Here is a 16,314-nt window from a genome sequence, read left to right as displayed (position 1 = left end):
TCTGCATGATATCTCACTGACTCTCTCACCAGCACTCTCTGCATGATATCTCACTGACTCTCTCACCAGCACTCTCTGCATGATATCTCACTGACTCTCTCACCAGCACTCTCTGTAATCTCGCTTTGTATAATGTCTCTCACATTACTGAGCCCAACTGCAAAATCCTTTAAGGGCCTCCTCAAATTTTGGGGAGGACAATCTATATCGCAAATATGTATTGAAGTGAGTAGATTTCATTCCGGACCCTCCTCCCTCTGATATTCCTGGAGCCCAGTAGCAACTTCTAGTTTATTAGAGGACAGGAATTTATATCCAGTAGATGTAAAGAAAAGTCACCTGGGCTTAATAAGAACAGGGGGTATAAGGGATATTATTAATGAATCAGGATTATACAAATTATTTGTGGCTTTTTTCACTTGATTCCATCTTGGAACTTTCTTTCCTCGTGTTCTCCTGTTGGTTCAGTTTTTAACCCTGGGCCCATCTCAACGTGTTGAAGTCGCCATGGTTCTGTCCCTTTGCCCATCTCTTCCCTATGTCTGTCTGTCTGTCTCTTCCTCCATATTTACCTCTTTCATGTGGTGTATGTAATAGGCCAATATTATGCATCAGGCCCCGCAGCATCCAATCAGATATTTGCTTTCACACAACTAGCAAATGCTACTGCCTGATTGGTTGATGTGAATTACCAAAACTCAAATAAACTTAGCACCTGTTATTACATTACCCTTTTAATATCTGCCTGTTTATCTCTGTTCTGACTCTGACTCCCCCGTTTTTCTATTGTTTTCTACCGTTTACTTTGTATTTGTTTCCACTCTCATCCTGTGTCAGTCTCTATATTCTCCATCTCTTTCTCTCCCCCACTGTCTTCTCTTTATCCCCCCCATCTTTATCTCCCCTTTTTCCCAAAGTCTTCCCCTCTGTAACTCTATACTCTCCCCAAATCTTTCCGTCTCTTCCCCAGATTTGTATTTACTCTGATCCGTCTCCTTCAGTCTCAACCCCAGTATTTCCTACTTTTCCCAAGTCTTTCAAGCTGGATCCCCTTCTCTTTCCCCTTGTTATATCTTCCTCATCCAGTGGTCTCCACAAGTGTATGTCTCCTCTCTCTTTAGTATTTCTCCTGTATTGGCTAATCTCCCCCATTTATTCCCTCTTTTCTCCTCCTCTTGTCTCCAGTCTCCCACTGTATATGTCTCATTAGGTCTCCCGCTGTCTATATCTCTCTTCTCCCCATCTACATCTTTCTTTCCTCCTCTATCCCCTCTTTATATCCCTTCCACCTCTCTCTTATTTCTTCTCTGATTCCTAGTTTGTCAGTCTCTTTCTCTGTCTCACTTCTCATTCCCCAGTTTCACTCTCTTTAGCAACATTAACAGTCTCTCTCTCTCTCTCTCTCTCTCTCTCTCTCTCTCTCTCTCTCTCTCTCTCTCTCTCTCTCTCTCTCTCTCTCTCTGTCTCTCTGTCTCTCTCTCTCTCATTGTGCCTCTGTGTTGTACTTTTCTCCCTGTCTCCCCATCTTGCCTCTGTACCTCACTTCTGATTACCAGGGTATATGACTTCTCTACTCCCCCCAATACAATTCAACCCTCATCTGCATGACCCCCCCCATCTAAATTCGCTCTTTTCTAATTGTCGGCTCTTTTACCTCTTGTGTTTCCCTTTTTTCCTTAGCTCTCTCGCTCTCTCTGAACCCCTCTCCATTTGTCTCTTTCTCTCTCGCTGCCCCCCTCCCTTTTGCTGTCCCTCCTCCCTCTCATCTTCTCTGTATCTTGTGTGTTTCACGCCCAGCTGCCCGTGTGCGGTTCCCTGGGGGTGTGTGTGTGTGTGAGTGTGCGAGGAGCGTGTGTATGTGTGCGAGGTAATGACACACTCAGTGCTACATACAGAGATGCTCTTGTCTCCATGGCAGCAGTAACTAGAAGGTAAGTCTTTTGCCGTCTCTCTTGTTACAGCCCTTGGTTCCCTTCCATCCTCTTCCCATTACCGCTCGTATATCCCCCCGACATTCTCAGTGCTCCCCACCTATAAACTCATCTTGTGCAAAAGCTCCAGCCTGTTTGTTTCCCCATTCACTGAAGCCTTTATCTCCATTCATCCCCTCCCAATATTCTCTCCCCCTATTTCCCTGTTCTCTTCCCGTCTCACGAGAGTCGCCTGTGCCATAATCTTCCCCCTTGTTGCCTCCATTGAGCCCCCCGTTTCTCCTTCTAATCCTGTCTCTATTACTCTCATTTGTATTCTTCTTCCTTTCACTCCTGTGCCTCTATCACTGTGTCCTGGCACCACCTCATTGCAATTCTAATAACCACCCATTGGTATCATGCACCTACCTCTCTGATACCCCGATACAACCTTTACTGCTGGTACCCCTGTACCCTCCTTACCACTCTCATCATCTTACCAGTATTCCTTTACCCCATCACCTCTGTATTGTCATTTCCTCCTGTATCTGAACCCCACTGACACTGCTCTATGTTTTTGTGCCTCACTCACTAGTAGCCAACCTACACCTCAGCCCCAGCACAACCTCACAGATACACCTCACCCCCTGTGCCTTACTTACCAGTACACACAACCCCGTACCAGCATTCCTGCACCTCCAGCACCACCAGTACTCACTGCAGTCTAATGACTAATGTACCTGCTGGTACTTCTCTTCCTTACCATTACTCGTCTCATCCATGGTCCCATCAATGGTCTCATTGGTATCTTATGGGTGCTCTTGTGCATCTATGAACATATCTCACCAGGACTTCTTTCTTTTCCACCATTGGGCTCCCGCAACCTCTTTCATTAGCACCCAGCAACTGCTCCCCAATACTCTTGTATTAGTTACAGCTACACCTTCATAACTGAAGCTCCTGCACCCGTCTCACTCTTGCTGTTACTTTCCTACATGGGGAGGAATACCAGTTGCCACTCTCTTTAATCCCTATTTTTGTTCTTGAAACCCCCCTTATATTTCTGCTACTTTTAATTACTCCCTTACTCCATTACTCCGTGCTTGTCTTTCACTGTTACACCTACAAATCCCTGCAACAGCATCTAGGGGACCCTTCAAAAATTCTGAACTGGGTCTCGATCACTGCCCTCACCGATAATCACCTCCCCATCTGCATGTCAATGACGACACTTCCAACTATCCCCAAGCTCTGCTACTCCTTATGCTCCCGAATATTGAAAGTAATGGATAGCACACCCAATTTAGAAAAATAAGTCAATTTATTACAAAAAAGAAAACAAGAAAAAATACAAAAACATTTTTGATTTTTTCGTTTATTTGTGCCTCTGAGGAAGACCCTTAAGGTCGAAACGCATTGGGCTCACCCTCTTATATACAGGTTTGGGACATGTTATCCAGAATGCTCGGGACCTGGGGTTTTCCGGATAACGGATCTTTCCGTAATTTGGGTCTTCATGCCTTGTCTACTAGAAATTCATGTAAACATGAAATAAACCCAATAGGCTGGCTTTGCTTCCAATAAGGATTAATTATATCTTAGTTGGGATCAAGTACAAGCGACTCTTTTATTATTACACAGAAAGATTAATCATTTTTAAAAATTTGGATTATTTGGATAAAATTGAGTCTATGGGAGACAGCCATTCCGTAATTCGGAGCTTTCTGGATATCGAGTTTCTGGATAAGGGATCCTATACCTGTATTTATAATTTTTTGTATAATTTTTGTAGTTTTTCTTTCTTCTTTTGTAAATCCTGTGACAATGAACCTTCCTTACCAGAAATCTCTCTCAAAATCACTCTCTCCAGCCCCACCATTTTGGTTTCTAAAATGTTAAAGTGACACATTGAAATAACAATCTTTTTGTCGGAGTCTCAACTCCCACCGAATATGCACCGAATATAGCCCAAAACTTTGCTCCATATGACAATATGTGTGCAGGTATAGCCACCTTTACTCTGTGAAACCTCACCACTATTCTAGTATCTCCATCATCATGTTTTCCAACTCCCACCCTTGCTCCTTACTTCTTCCTCATCATTACTCCTGCACCTTTATCACTTACTCCCAATATTTTAGATTCTACACTGTACCTGCACCTCTCTCTCTCTCTCTCTCTCTCTCTCTAAAGACTTCTTTAATTTTAAACCTCTGTACTGCTCACTCTGTTACTCCCTGTGACTCCACATTCTAATTCTTCCTCTCTCACACCTTCACTTCATGCATCTCTCACACTGTTACTCTCTGCATCTTTCACACTGTTATTCCTTTCCTCTCTTACACTGTTACTCCCTGCATCTCTCCATCACTTACTAAGCTCTCAATGCCCTGTTAAAAAGTCAATTGAGATAAGAACTATGGCTGAATTACAGATATAGGAATAGTTTTGATATATTCCTAAACTTTTTATAAGCTAATATGTACCCTTATTAATGCCCAGGACAGTGCCAGGCCTAAATACAACCCTGTCTATAATGTCAAATTACCTGAATTGCACCTGATTATTTCTACCCACCTGCCTCTGTGTTTACCCCCCCCCATCCTGTTTATACTACCATGAATTACCCCTACCGTTTGGAACTAAGTCCAACATAAGCCAGATATGTATCACACAGATTTGAAAATCCCATTAGGTGACAGTTGCATCAGCACATTCATGTGGTTTTCCAGCCTGGTCTGAATAGGCCCATGTTAGGGCCAATGATTGGATCAGATCAGTCTGCCCTTGCTCCGAGGTGGGAGGGTGGAGATTTACCTGGTGCCACTCAATTATTTCTAACTGCCACAGTACTAGTCTTCTCTATCTAACACTGCTGACTATTTCTATATTACCTTCCTTGTTTATTTAACTCACTTTGTCATCCTTCCACTTTCTAACAGTAACTAGCATACTACAATCATTACCCAACTCTAACTGCCCACCAAAACTGTCTAAATCTGCCACTCCCATTCTATCTAACCACAATGGAACCCTGCTATTACTGTTTAGCACTAACTGACCCCTTTCTGCTTAACTCTGCACCCCAATTCGATTCATCAAACTGCCACCCTCTTGTTTGCTAACCAAGCCATCTGGCACTAGCTCTTTGTTACCCTGATTCCTACCCTTTCATCTCATCGTCTCTCAATGATTTCCATCCTACAATTAGTGTGTAATGCTCATGTCTACCCAACTTAGATACCACTTAATCTTCACTGTCCCTCTATCATCCATCAATGTCAATGTAACATCTGCTACTCTCTAGATGCTGGTAAACCACAACCGAGCTCCTTTTCACCCACCTCCCTGGTACCTTTGTCTATTGTAAGGGACCAAGTTTGGCTTTTACAGTTCCATTTAACAAGAATACTTCCATCTTTGGGATTTTTGCTTTTAAAAATGTATTGCTTGCTAAACCTAGAAACCATTCTACTGTTGGTCTCTAAAGGCCATCCTAACACATCTGACAGTCAGTTGTGGCTACAGAACCATGAGCTTATCTGTTCAGTTATGCTACATAATGATATTCCAAAATGCACATGTGTCATGTCAGCAACCCCAGCTAGTGCCGACTCATGGTGCCAATCTCAAGACTACATCAACCTACAATCCACAGGGACCTTCAACCTTTCCAATCAACCTTCTGCAACATTTCTCTACCCATCCCAAACTATCCTACATTAAGAACCACATTCTTTCCTACTTTGTATATTTTAATGATGGTACATGTGTGCCCTGCACTTTCCATTATTAATTTCTGATAATCTTCTATATCCAGGCTGTATCCTCACGTCGCCTCCTCATGTTTAAAGCTTGAGGGTACATATATATGCTTAAGTTGGGATTTCTTACCCATCCGTCTGTTCATTTCTCTGACTAGCAGAGCACAAGGGAAGGATATCCCTGATTAGGCAAACCTGGGGTAGTCATTAGGGCGACCAACATGTGGCCAATTACTCAAAACGTACACAACCCTGCCTGTAAGGAGCCTGAAGGGAATGGAGTTAGACATCTCTTGCTGGGTCTTGTTGTTGGTTACAATAACATTTCTGCACTGTTTCATTTTATACATGAGTCATTTCATCCATCAATAGGACTGCAGGGAATATCTCAAGAAGACATGTGGTTTTGCATAGGGAATTAGTTCTGTAGTTTCTAATGATTGAACATGCATGCTTTCACTTTATTGGGTGGGATGTTTGCCAGTTCCCATTTAGTGTCCCATGATGACCTGCTGTAGACTCAGGATTTAGGACTTCACTGGACCCAGGACACTCCTAGGGGTTTCTGTTTCTCCTGTTCTTCTTCATATCTAATATTCAACAACAGCAACTCCCCATTTACTTAGTACCCTTACCACTTACCCTCAACATGTAACCAACACTCTCCAACTTATGACCCATCATCATCTTCATTTTGTCCCTCCTAAACCCTCCTGAATTTGCACTCATTTAGGTGCAGTTAATACACAACTCACACTTATATACGGCACAGTATTTAACCCATAGTTTGTAGAAAGATTGTGTTCTTACTGATAAAGGTCGTGATAGATATCTATGACATTTCCCTTGATTTTGGTAAACAATAAAAAACAGTAAAGTTTGTTGGTAGCAGTAGATGCAGTATATTCTGTATGTCATTTATAGCGATAACTTAAAATTAGAAATCACTCTGACATAGTTTCATGTTAGGCCTCTTTGTGCTGAACAAGCACATTTAGGCAGTTGTTCCCGCTCCGTTGCCTGTAGCTTTCAATTACTGGCTGGTCAGGCCTAAATGATTATTATTGTTATTATTATCCTTTTTTTATGTAGCGCTAACACTACAGCACTTTGTAAAGAATATACATCGTTCCCATCAGACCCTGTCCCAGCGGAGCTTACAATCTAAGGTCCCTATCACATTCATACATACTAGAATCAATTTTATCAGGGGATAGGGATACTAGGGATAGGCACAACAGTTGTGGCATGTACTTCTACTTTCTACCTCCCCCTAGTCTGGGCCCTCATCCCTCCACCGCCTGCTTGTCACTTAACCATGTCCCATGCTGCTGCTGGGGGGCAATCTGGGGGTCTGGCACTGTCAGGGGCTGATTAATTTACTTGGACCAGGGCCTCATCTACAAAGAGTCTGTATGGCCTCCCTGTGTCTCTGCAGAGTTTTACTCCAAACTCCAGAAATACACAGAGAAGTGATGGAAATGGATTCTTATGTGGGAAATGCTTATTCTACTATAGATTGGATTTCTCATAATTCCTATCAGTCCCTGCCCCCGCGGAGCTTACAGTCTAATGTCCCTATCCAGGCCAGGACCCGCAGATCTGTGGGTTCTGGCAAATGCCAGAGGGGCTGCTGTAAGTTGCCATAGTCATTATTTTATGGGCTGGTGGGGGCTGTTCTATGTGAATTATTTGGGCCTCTGAGTACCAGAAATGCCAGGGCCTATTTAGAATCTCAGTCCAGCCCTGTCCCTAGCTCAGTCTTGTTATGTCTCACACACAATTTGTCAGTTCCATCAGAAGCCAATTAACCTGCCTGTGTATGTGGAGTGTGGGAAGAAATGAGAGTATCAGGAGGAATCCCACGCAGACACGAGGAGAACATAGAACCTCCTTCCAGTGCCCGGGGAATTGAACTCAGGACCCCACATTCAGCACGACAGCAGCAAAATTCAATTACAAGCTCCACTGGGACAGGGACTGATGTGAATGATGAACAGTCTCTGTAACGCTGGCCCAACAGAGATAAAAAAAATTGATCATGAAATATTTTCATGAACTAAATATCCCTTTCAGGAACACATTCCTGCTCATTGTCTATAACAAAGCCTGGAGAAATGCATGTTCCACAAACTCCCCCTTTTTTTTTATCTCAAAAGCAATTTTACACCCATCACCTTAAAATAAAGATCAGGCGCATAGTCTGTGGCATAACGGATGACTTACCAAGGCGGTTTTTAGTAAAGCGCCCCGACTTATAAAGCTGTTTTGTTCCTCTAAAATTGTCATCATTTCTCTTCAGTTCTCTCCCAACCATCAGTCATATTTAGGAACCTCTTTAAATAAACACTTGTAACTTCGCGCCCGGCTTTGTTATCTGTCCTCATCTCATTTGTTATCTATGTGTCTGCCGGCACAACCTCTGAGAAATGAGGCTGCTTTATTCACTGCTTTTATTGGAAGGGAAAAAAAACCTTTTTCTGTAGCTGAAAGGGAAAATGGATGATCTAGTGTCCTCTGCATAAGCCCCTTGATTAAAAGGAATCCAGAGGGTCCAAATCTTCCCCTAACTGGCCTTCAGGCTGAGCCCCCTTAGCTCATAACAAGGTTACAGATATATAAAAACATTGGGGTAACAGTCACCCTACTATAGTTCCAGGGGTACCCAGGGTACAAATAAGCATCACCCCAAATCTCCCCCTAACTGACCTTCAGACTGGGCCCCCTTAGCTCATAACAAGGTTACAGATATATAAAAACATTGGGGTAACAGTCACCCTACTATAGTTCCAGGGGTACCCAGGGTACAAATAAACACTCACCCCAAATCTCCCCCTAACTGATCTTCAGGCTGGGCCCCTTAGCTCATAACAAGGTTACAGATATATAGAAACATTGGGGTAACAGTCACCCTGCTATAGTTCCAGGGGAACCCAGGGTACAAATAAGCACTCACCCCAAATCTCCCCCTAACTGACCTTCAGACTGGGTCCCCTTAGCTCATAACAAGGTTACAGATATATAGAAACATTTGGGTGTCACTCTACTATAGTTCCAGGGGTACCCAGGACACAAATAAGCATCACCCCAAATCTCCCCCTAACTGACCTTCAGACTGGGCCCCCTTAGCTCATAACAAGGTTACAGATATATAGAAACATTGGGGTGTCACCCTGCTATAGTTCCAGGGGTACCCAGGGTACAAATAAACACACCCCAAATCTCCCCCTAACTGACCTTCAGACTGGACCCCCTTAGCTCATAACAAGGTTACAGATATATAGAAACATTGGGGTGTCACCCTGCTATAGTTCCAGGGGTACCCAGGGCACAAATAATCACTGACCCCAAATCTCCCCCTAACTGGCCTTCAGACTGGGCCCCCTTAGCTCATAACAAGGTTACAGATATATAGAAACATTGGGGTAACAGTCACCCTGCTATAGTTCCAGGGTACAAATAATCACTCACCCCAAATCTCCCCCTAACTGGCCTTCAGACTGGGGCCCCTTAGCTCATAACAATGTTACACAGTTCAAAGACTGTCTAGGAGAGTAACACGTTTTTTACCCAAAATCTCACCCTATTTGACCTTTTAGTTGGGTTTCCACGTGTATCTTGGACAGTATATCTGTCTCTAACTGGAATTCAGGCTGGACCCTGAATTATCTGGTTAATTTGGGAACTGGTTATCTGGTTAATTTGGGAACCTCTGCTTTAGGGGGTTGTATACTAGGGAAGAACATCTGACTTTGACCTAATAGCAACATATACCTAGGCAACTGAATCTATGCTCCTCACATACACATTTTTAAGTTCAGAGATTCTCTTTCATTCCTGCATCTATGCTGCTTTTCTATGCTCAGTGGCCAGAACCTGAATAAATGCAATGATTTTACAAATGACCTTAAAGATAAAAGCCATGGGGAAAACCTTTCATTCAGCACCAGGTCTCTATTCTGGCCATACCCGTTCCAATAAAGTTGCACAAAACTGCTATGGTTATTGGTTCATGTATATACCTTAAAGGGATACTGTTATGGGAAATTCTTTTTTTTCAAAATGAATCAGTTAATAGTGCTGCTCCAGCAGAATCCTGCACTGAAATCCATTTCTCAAAAGAGCAAACAGGTTTTTTTAAATTCAATTTTGAAATCTGACATGGAGCTAGACATATTGTCAATTTCCCAGCTGCCCCAAGTCATGTGACTTGTTCTCGGATAAACTTCAATCACTCTTTACTGCTGTACTGCAAGTTGGAGTGATATCACCCCCCTCCCCAGCAGCCTAACAACAGAACAATGGGAAGGTAACCAGATAGCAGCTCCCTAACACAAGATAACAGCTGCCTGGTAGATCTAAGAACAACACTCAATAGTAAAAACCCATGTCCCACTGAGACACATTCAGTTACATTGAGAAGGAAAAACAGCAGCCTGCCAGAAAGCATTTCTCTCCTAAAGTGCAGGCACAAGTCACATGACTGGGGGCAGCTGGGAAATTGACAAAATGTCTAGCCCCATGTCAGATGTCAAAATTGAATATAAAAAAATCTGTTTGCTCTTTTGAGAAATGGATTTCAGTGCAGAATTCTGCTGGAGCAGCACTATTAACTGATGTGTTTTGAAAAAAAACATGTTTTCCGATGACAGGATCCCTTTAAATATTGACATATTTGAAAAATTCATCTTCTGATGCCCCATGTCGGCCAGTGCATGGGAAAGTGCAGAGGAGCGGCAGCCTATTGGCTGAAGTGGACAGAACAATAGAAAGATGGTCATATTGTCATTCATACAGTCATAAGTATGTGTCCATTTGGCCTGCATGTCGTAGTGTCTCATTCACCTTTACCTTTTGCCTGGCCAAGGGGAAGAGAGCAGCCCAGGAACAGGAAGAGAATCAAAGCTCAACACATATCGGAGGGGGGATCGGACCTCCCAACTAGTCTTGGTTTCATCCAACTAACCCATTAATAGTCAATACATTTGGCATAATAGTGAGCCGTTATCCATAACCAACCTGGGCACTGTATGATTTTACCTATGACTTATACAGAGGTTAATATATACATATATTTGCTATATTTTGCCTTAGGTCCATACTTTTCACTAAACTAGACAATAATAGACAGTTGGATTTCCTAGTTACTGCCTGACATTTAACATGTTTCCACTCTTTTGTCTGTTCCGAGCTCATCCTTCATCAAAGATTCATGCGACACAGCTCCATGTAGCGTGCAGAACAAATCCTTTTGTTTGTTCCCCAAATTCCTGGCTGCGCAATTATTTCTGCTCCGTTCCATCTGCCATTGGTGAGCTTTCCCCTCCATTCTGTCCTGATCTCACACTCACTGGCAGTCACTTCCTTCAGCCGTCACTCAAGGTCCTTAATAACGAAATGAAAAAGGAGCAGAAACAGAACCCAGGGGTGCACTTCACTTACAGCTTGTTACCTACTCAAGCATGTTCCATTAAGGACAAATTTAGGAACGGCTGCATATAGCATGCAACATGAAGCACATGTGTATTATGTCCTACATAATGGAATAACATTCTAAAATGCAAGGGAAATATACAATGGATAATATATCCCCTACTGCGTCTTACAAGGATATTAGAAGAAGGAATTATGTGCCCATTTGAAGGCACAAGGCTACAGGCTGAGTTATAATACAGGGAACTCTGAGTATCACTCATGTATTATAAGGGATAATGTACCCCCTACTGTAAATGATAAGGATATTAGAAGTCACTGAGGGGTTGTTCTGTGACCATATAAAGGCACAAGGCTGCAGGCTGAGTTATACAGGGAACTCTGAGTATCACTCATTTATTATAAGGGATATTGTACCCCCTACTGTAAATGATAAGGATATTAGAAGTCACTGAGGGGTTGTTCTGTGACCATATAAAGGCAGAAGGCTGCAGGCTGAGTTATACAGGGAACTCTGAGTATCACTCATGTATTATAAGGGATAGTGTACCCCCTACTGTAAATGATAAGGATATTAGAAGTCACTGAGGGGTTGTTCTGTGACCATATAAAGGCACAAGACTGCAGGCTGAGTTATACAGGGAACTCTGAGTATCACTCATGTATTATATGGGATAATGTACCCCCTAGTGTAAATTATAAGGATACTGGAAGGAAAAATTCTTCTTGTCAGAATGGTTTACTAGAATTTTTTTTTATACTGTAACCATTTTGCCCATAGTTCATTATACATTTAGGATCCTGTTTTTGCCACGTGCAGTGAGATGTTCACCTTGCCTTATGGCAGAAACAGTAAACATGGTGAAAACAAGAATAAGTGTATATAGTCACTGTCTCTTAGTGGGTTCCTCAGGCTCCCCCGAGTTCTTCAGCTGCTCCAGAACATCCAGGCAGGTAATTGGCTCCTGATAAAATTGCCCCTAGTGTGTGTGTGTGTGTGAATGTGATAGGGACATTAGATTGTAAGCTCCACTGACACTGAAGGCTGTGGAATATGTTGTCACTATACAAATAAAAGATAATAACTTGAAAAAAATACTGTTGATGAAAAAAAAGCTATGGGATTGTAAAGGGATCTGTAGCCCTCCAGCTGTTCCATCTTTTCATGCCAAGACTTCCATCCAATCACCTTCTAATCACGATTTACCAAAATGCAGTGGCGCAACTGTCAACCGATCTGACAGAGAGAGTGGGTGATTCCAGAATGGCAGCAAAACTAACGGGAAAGGCCGGTCACCGTGAATAGAGGTTCAAGGATTGTCACTCTCTGTTGTTGTGTTGTGCACTGTGTATAGTTCTAATACTGCAAAGTAATATAGGAGAACATTGTTAGTGTGTAAGTACCAATGATAATGCTCCTTGGCGGATTGGGATAAACGGTCACAGTATTTTCCTGGTGTTTCATCTCCATGTACAAAAGCTGCACTTTACTGATTGAAAAGCCAGTTGGATTGCACTGCTGTGAGAGATTAATTGGGGGTCTGCTTGGGAACCTGGGGAAGGTCATTTCACTGTCACAGAGCCGACTAATAAATCTCCAGTGACTTTATAGCAAGGCTAGTGTTGCACGGAGGAAGATTGGCGGTTCCTCAGACATAATAAAAGGAACTCTGTAGGTCTAGTCTAATATATTCACTCTATGCACACAAATGTCAGCCATACAGATCTGTTTTTTTTTCTTTTTACAGAAGAGATCCAAACTGGAGTGATAAGAGAATCCTACATAAGAGCACCTACATTTATCACCAGACTTTCCTTGGAATTTAATCCACTAGGAAGTGTCTGGAGACAGCATTCAAAGTACTGCAGGTACTGTAGCACGTCATAGTGCCCGTGAGAAAGAGGAGGCCAGAAGAACCAAGAAGTGAAAAGGTTACTCCAAAACGAAGAAGACCAAGGAAGAAAAGAAAAGATAAGAAAAAGAGACTGTACGGGGAGACATTGTAGACAGACTGCAGATCATTAGTGACAATCGAATAGGCATTGAACAGTAGTAGAGTAAATCATGGAGAGTGTTGGACAGATGAAACGGAAATCCAGAAAATTGGCAAAGAGTTGCCTATAGAGTAGGATACCAAGAAACCCTCCATCCAGTTCTTGGGCAACAATGGATTCTAGAAGACCAGTTAGAACCTGATGTTTCAGGAAGAAGTGAGGAGTCTAGAGTAGAAAGGCATAGAAAGGAGGGGAAATCCAATGAAAAAAATAGAAAAGAAAATTATTGGGGGCAAAAAATAGTGGCTTGAGGGATTTACCAGACAGAGTCAAAGTAAAGTTTGAGAATAAAGACAAAAAGTAGGGGATAGATCAAGGGAAGAACACTTAGAAAGAGGTTTCAGTTAGGAAAGACAAAAGTAGGACTGTTGCCCTTTGGGCCCAGAAGATGCCCCGGGCCTCTGATCAGGATGAGGCAGATGAGCTGTATGAGAATAACTCCTTATCTTGGCTGGCATGTGGTGCCCTCGCACTCCTCGCCAATGGATGGAGCATCTTAAGCTTAGCCAGTCGTGGGGGAATCGGGCAACGTCCTCGTCCCTTGGAGCTGCTCCTTTGCCTGTTGGCTGGAACACACCTTCTCATGGCGGCCATACCTCTGTCCCTTTTTTCTGTTGTTCAGCTGAGACATAAACATTCCGGGTATGAGTGGAATGAGGGACTGTGCAAGGTGTTTGTTTCCACATACTATACCCTGGCACTATCTACTTGCCTAACCGTGGCCTGTCTCTCCTACCACAGGATGTGGATGGTCCGTTGGCCTGTCAGCTACAGGCTTGGTGGTGCCAGGAGGCAAGCACTTCAGGGGGCATTGGGAATCTGGGCAGCTTCGTTTGTGCTTTCCACACTTCCATCCATTGGATGGCATGACAACGCCCGCCGCTTCTACACCCGTGGTTGCCACTTCTTGGCTAGTCGCATTGGCTTGGGCTTTGGTCTGTGTTTCCAACTTCTGCTTCTAGGAGGAGTGGGGACGGGCCTAGGATGTTTGGGAGTGACTATATACCATGCCTGCTGTTGCCCTGCGTCAGGGCAAAGAGGAGGAGCAGGGGAAGGTGGGGTGGAGGGCAAGATAGAAGTTCCAGCCATTGTGGTGCAGGATGCACAGGGAAAGAGACGTTCATCATTGGATGGATCAGAATCACCGAGGACAGCGGCGCAGGTCACCGGACTGATTGGAGGCATTGTGCTGCTGTATGATGCACTGACTGGATTACCCATACTGGTGAGCCTTGTGGGGACTGTGTATGTGTTTGCTATGGGGGTTCTCTTCCAGTCTTGTTCATTTTTCTCTGTAGCTTCTTCCATTGTTTTCTTCTCCCGCATTCCTTCCCTTCCCATCTTGACATCCCTAGTCTCTGCCCCTCACTAGCACATGATGGAAAAGGCAGAAAAATAAGGAAAATAGTATAAAAATACATTCACTGTAAAAACATGGAGTAATTTATGAATGCATGGAAGAGCTAACATATATTAATGTAAGGATTCTGGGCCATCTTTCCTTCCCCTCACCTAGAATCTAAATATCTAGCCTCAGTCATTGATTTGTTGCAGACCCAGTCCTCAGTGGTGTAACTACGGTGGGTGCAGGGGATGCAACTTTACCTTGGACTCAGGAACCTCATCATCAGGGCCAGGTCAGGTCAGGTAGACATAATGAGACCTCCAGGTCAAACATATTTGATAAAGGGTTTACAGTGTCAGTAGGTAACCAAGAAGACAAAAGTCAGAAGACAAAAGAATGGAGTCTTGGCTGATATAATTAGGGATGCACCGAATCCATTATTTTGGATTTGACCGAACCCCCGAATCCTTCACGAAAGATTCAGCCGAATATTGAACCAAATTCTAATTTGCATATGCAAATTAGGGGGGATGGGGAAAACATTTTTTACTTCCTTGTTTTGTGACAAAAAGTCATGCGGTTTTCCTCACCACCCATAATTTGCATATGCAAATTAGGATTCCAATGTGGTTTGGCCGGGCAGAAGGATTCAGCCGAATCCTGCTGAAAAAGGCAGAATCCCGAACCGAATCCTGAATTCGGTGCATCCCTAGATATAATTTGTCACGAAGATGGAAACCAACTGCAAGCTGTCAAAGAATACCACCGTCCAAAGCAAAATAAAAGTTAACAGAAAGGCAAACTTCCCCTTTATTATGAACTGTGTGATTACTGAGACCAGGCCCTTTGCCTCTCTCTCCTGCCCCAGGGAACAACGGCCCCTTATTATTTCCTTCTTGTATCCTTCCTCCTCCGCAATGTTTTCAGCTTCTCCATCACACGTCTCTTTTCTCTGTCTCTTCTCATCTGTCCTTTGCTTTCTGCTCCTTTAATCCCATCTCTCGCCCGGTCCTCTTCTCTCGTTTACTCTCTGATAATAATGATCACTATCACCTCTCTGTTTTTCTTCCCCTTCCTTCTGTTCTTTAATCTCTCTCTCCCATCGCCGCTTACAAGGCTTTTAATTATTTTAACAATTAACGTAATAATCAGTTTCAGCTAATTAGCCGTTCGGAAGGCAGCTGCTGCTGTGTCCCGATTAACCCATGCTGTGCTGCTTGCACCAATAGGACGGTTGGGTTTCAGAGAACAGAAAAAGCAGAGATGGAGTCCAATGACCAGAGGTCCTCTTCTCTAGGAATAAGTGGTATACAGAGGCCGGCATGTGCAGAATCTTGCACTACCAGAGCCTGGCATGAACCCAGAGCATGATATACAGGATTGAAGAAGATGAGCCCTTGGGCAGTGCAGGAAGGCTAGGATCCAAGCAGCAATGTCCAACCTGCAGCTCTCCAGCTGTTATATGAGCTGGTAGGGCCACAGGCTGCTCATTCCAATTTCCAAAAATATCCAACATCGTGTAATTATGTGCAATGCCAAAAGCTCAGGTCAACTGCCCTCTCTGCACTGCCCTAAAGAAGCACCCGACCATTGGGCCTGCTGGTGAAAATATGGAATATCCAGAGAAGAGCATGCACAGCAAGTTCATGCAATATTACACAGCAATGCGGCAATATTCTCCAAGCTTTGCACTGATACACAGCATGGCAACTCCAACTGCCACCTTGTGCAGCATGGAGTATATAGAGCCTGGAATGGGCCTAACATGAGCATGTGTAAGCCTGGCTTGTTATAAGGTCTAGCATGT

At 43.4% G+C, this 16,314-nt stretch overlaps 1 protein-coding gene across 1 annotated transcript in view; it reads left to right on the top strand.

Moving 5' to 3' along the window:
• The first annotated feature begins 679 nt into the window (after positions 1 to 679).
• The window catches only part of gpr162.L (G protein-coupled receptor 162 L homeolog), a 36,475-nt gene continuing 20,840 nt past the window's right edge, over positions 680 to 16,314 (top strand). The window contains exons 1-2 of the mRNA XM_018225044.2: positions 680 to 1,931; positions 12,856 to 14,387. Of these exons, the coding sequence (XP_018080533.1) occupies positions 13,551 to 14,387 (837 nt within the window). The 5' untranslated portion in view covers positions 680 to 1,931; positions 12,856 to 13,550. The remainder of the gene's footprint in view (positions 1,932 to 12,855; positions 14,388 to 16,314) is intronic.

Source organism: Xenopus laevis, chromosome 7L, assembly GCF_017654675.1.
Source record: "Xenopus laevis strain J_2021 chromosome 7L, Xenopus_laevis_v10.1, whole genome shotgun sequence".
Taxonomy (NCBI): domain Eukaryota; kingdom Metazoa; phylum Chordata; class Amphibia; order Anura; family Pipidae; genus Xenopus; species Xenopus laevis.
Note: the sequence above shows the minus strand (reverse complement) of the source record. Positions and strands in the feature narration are given on the sequence as shown.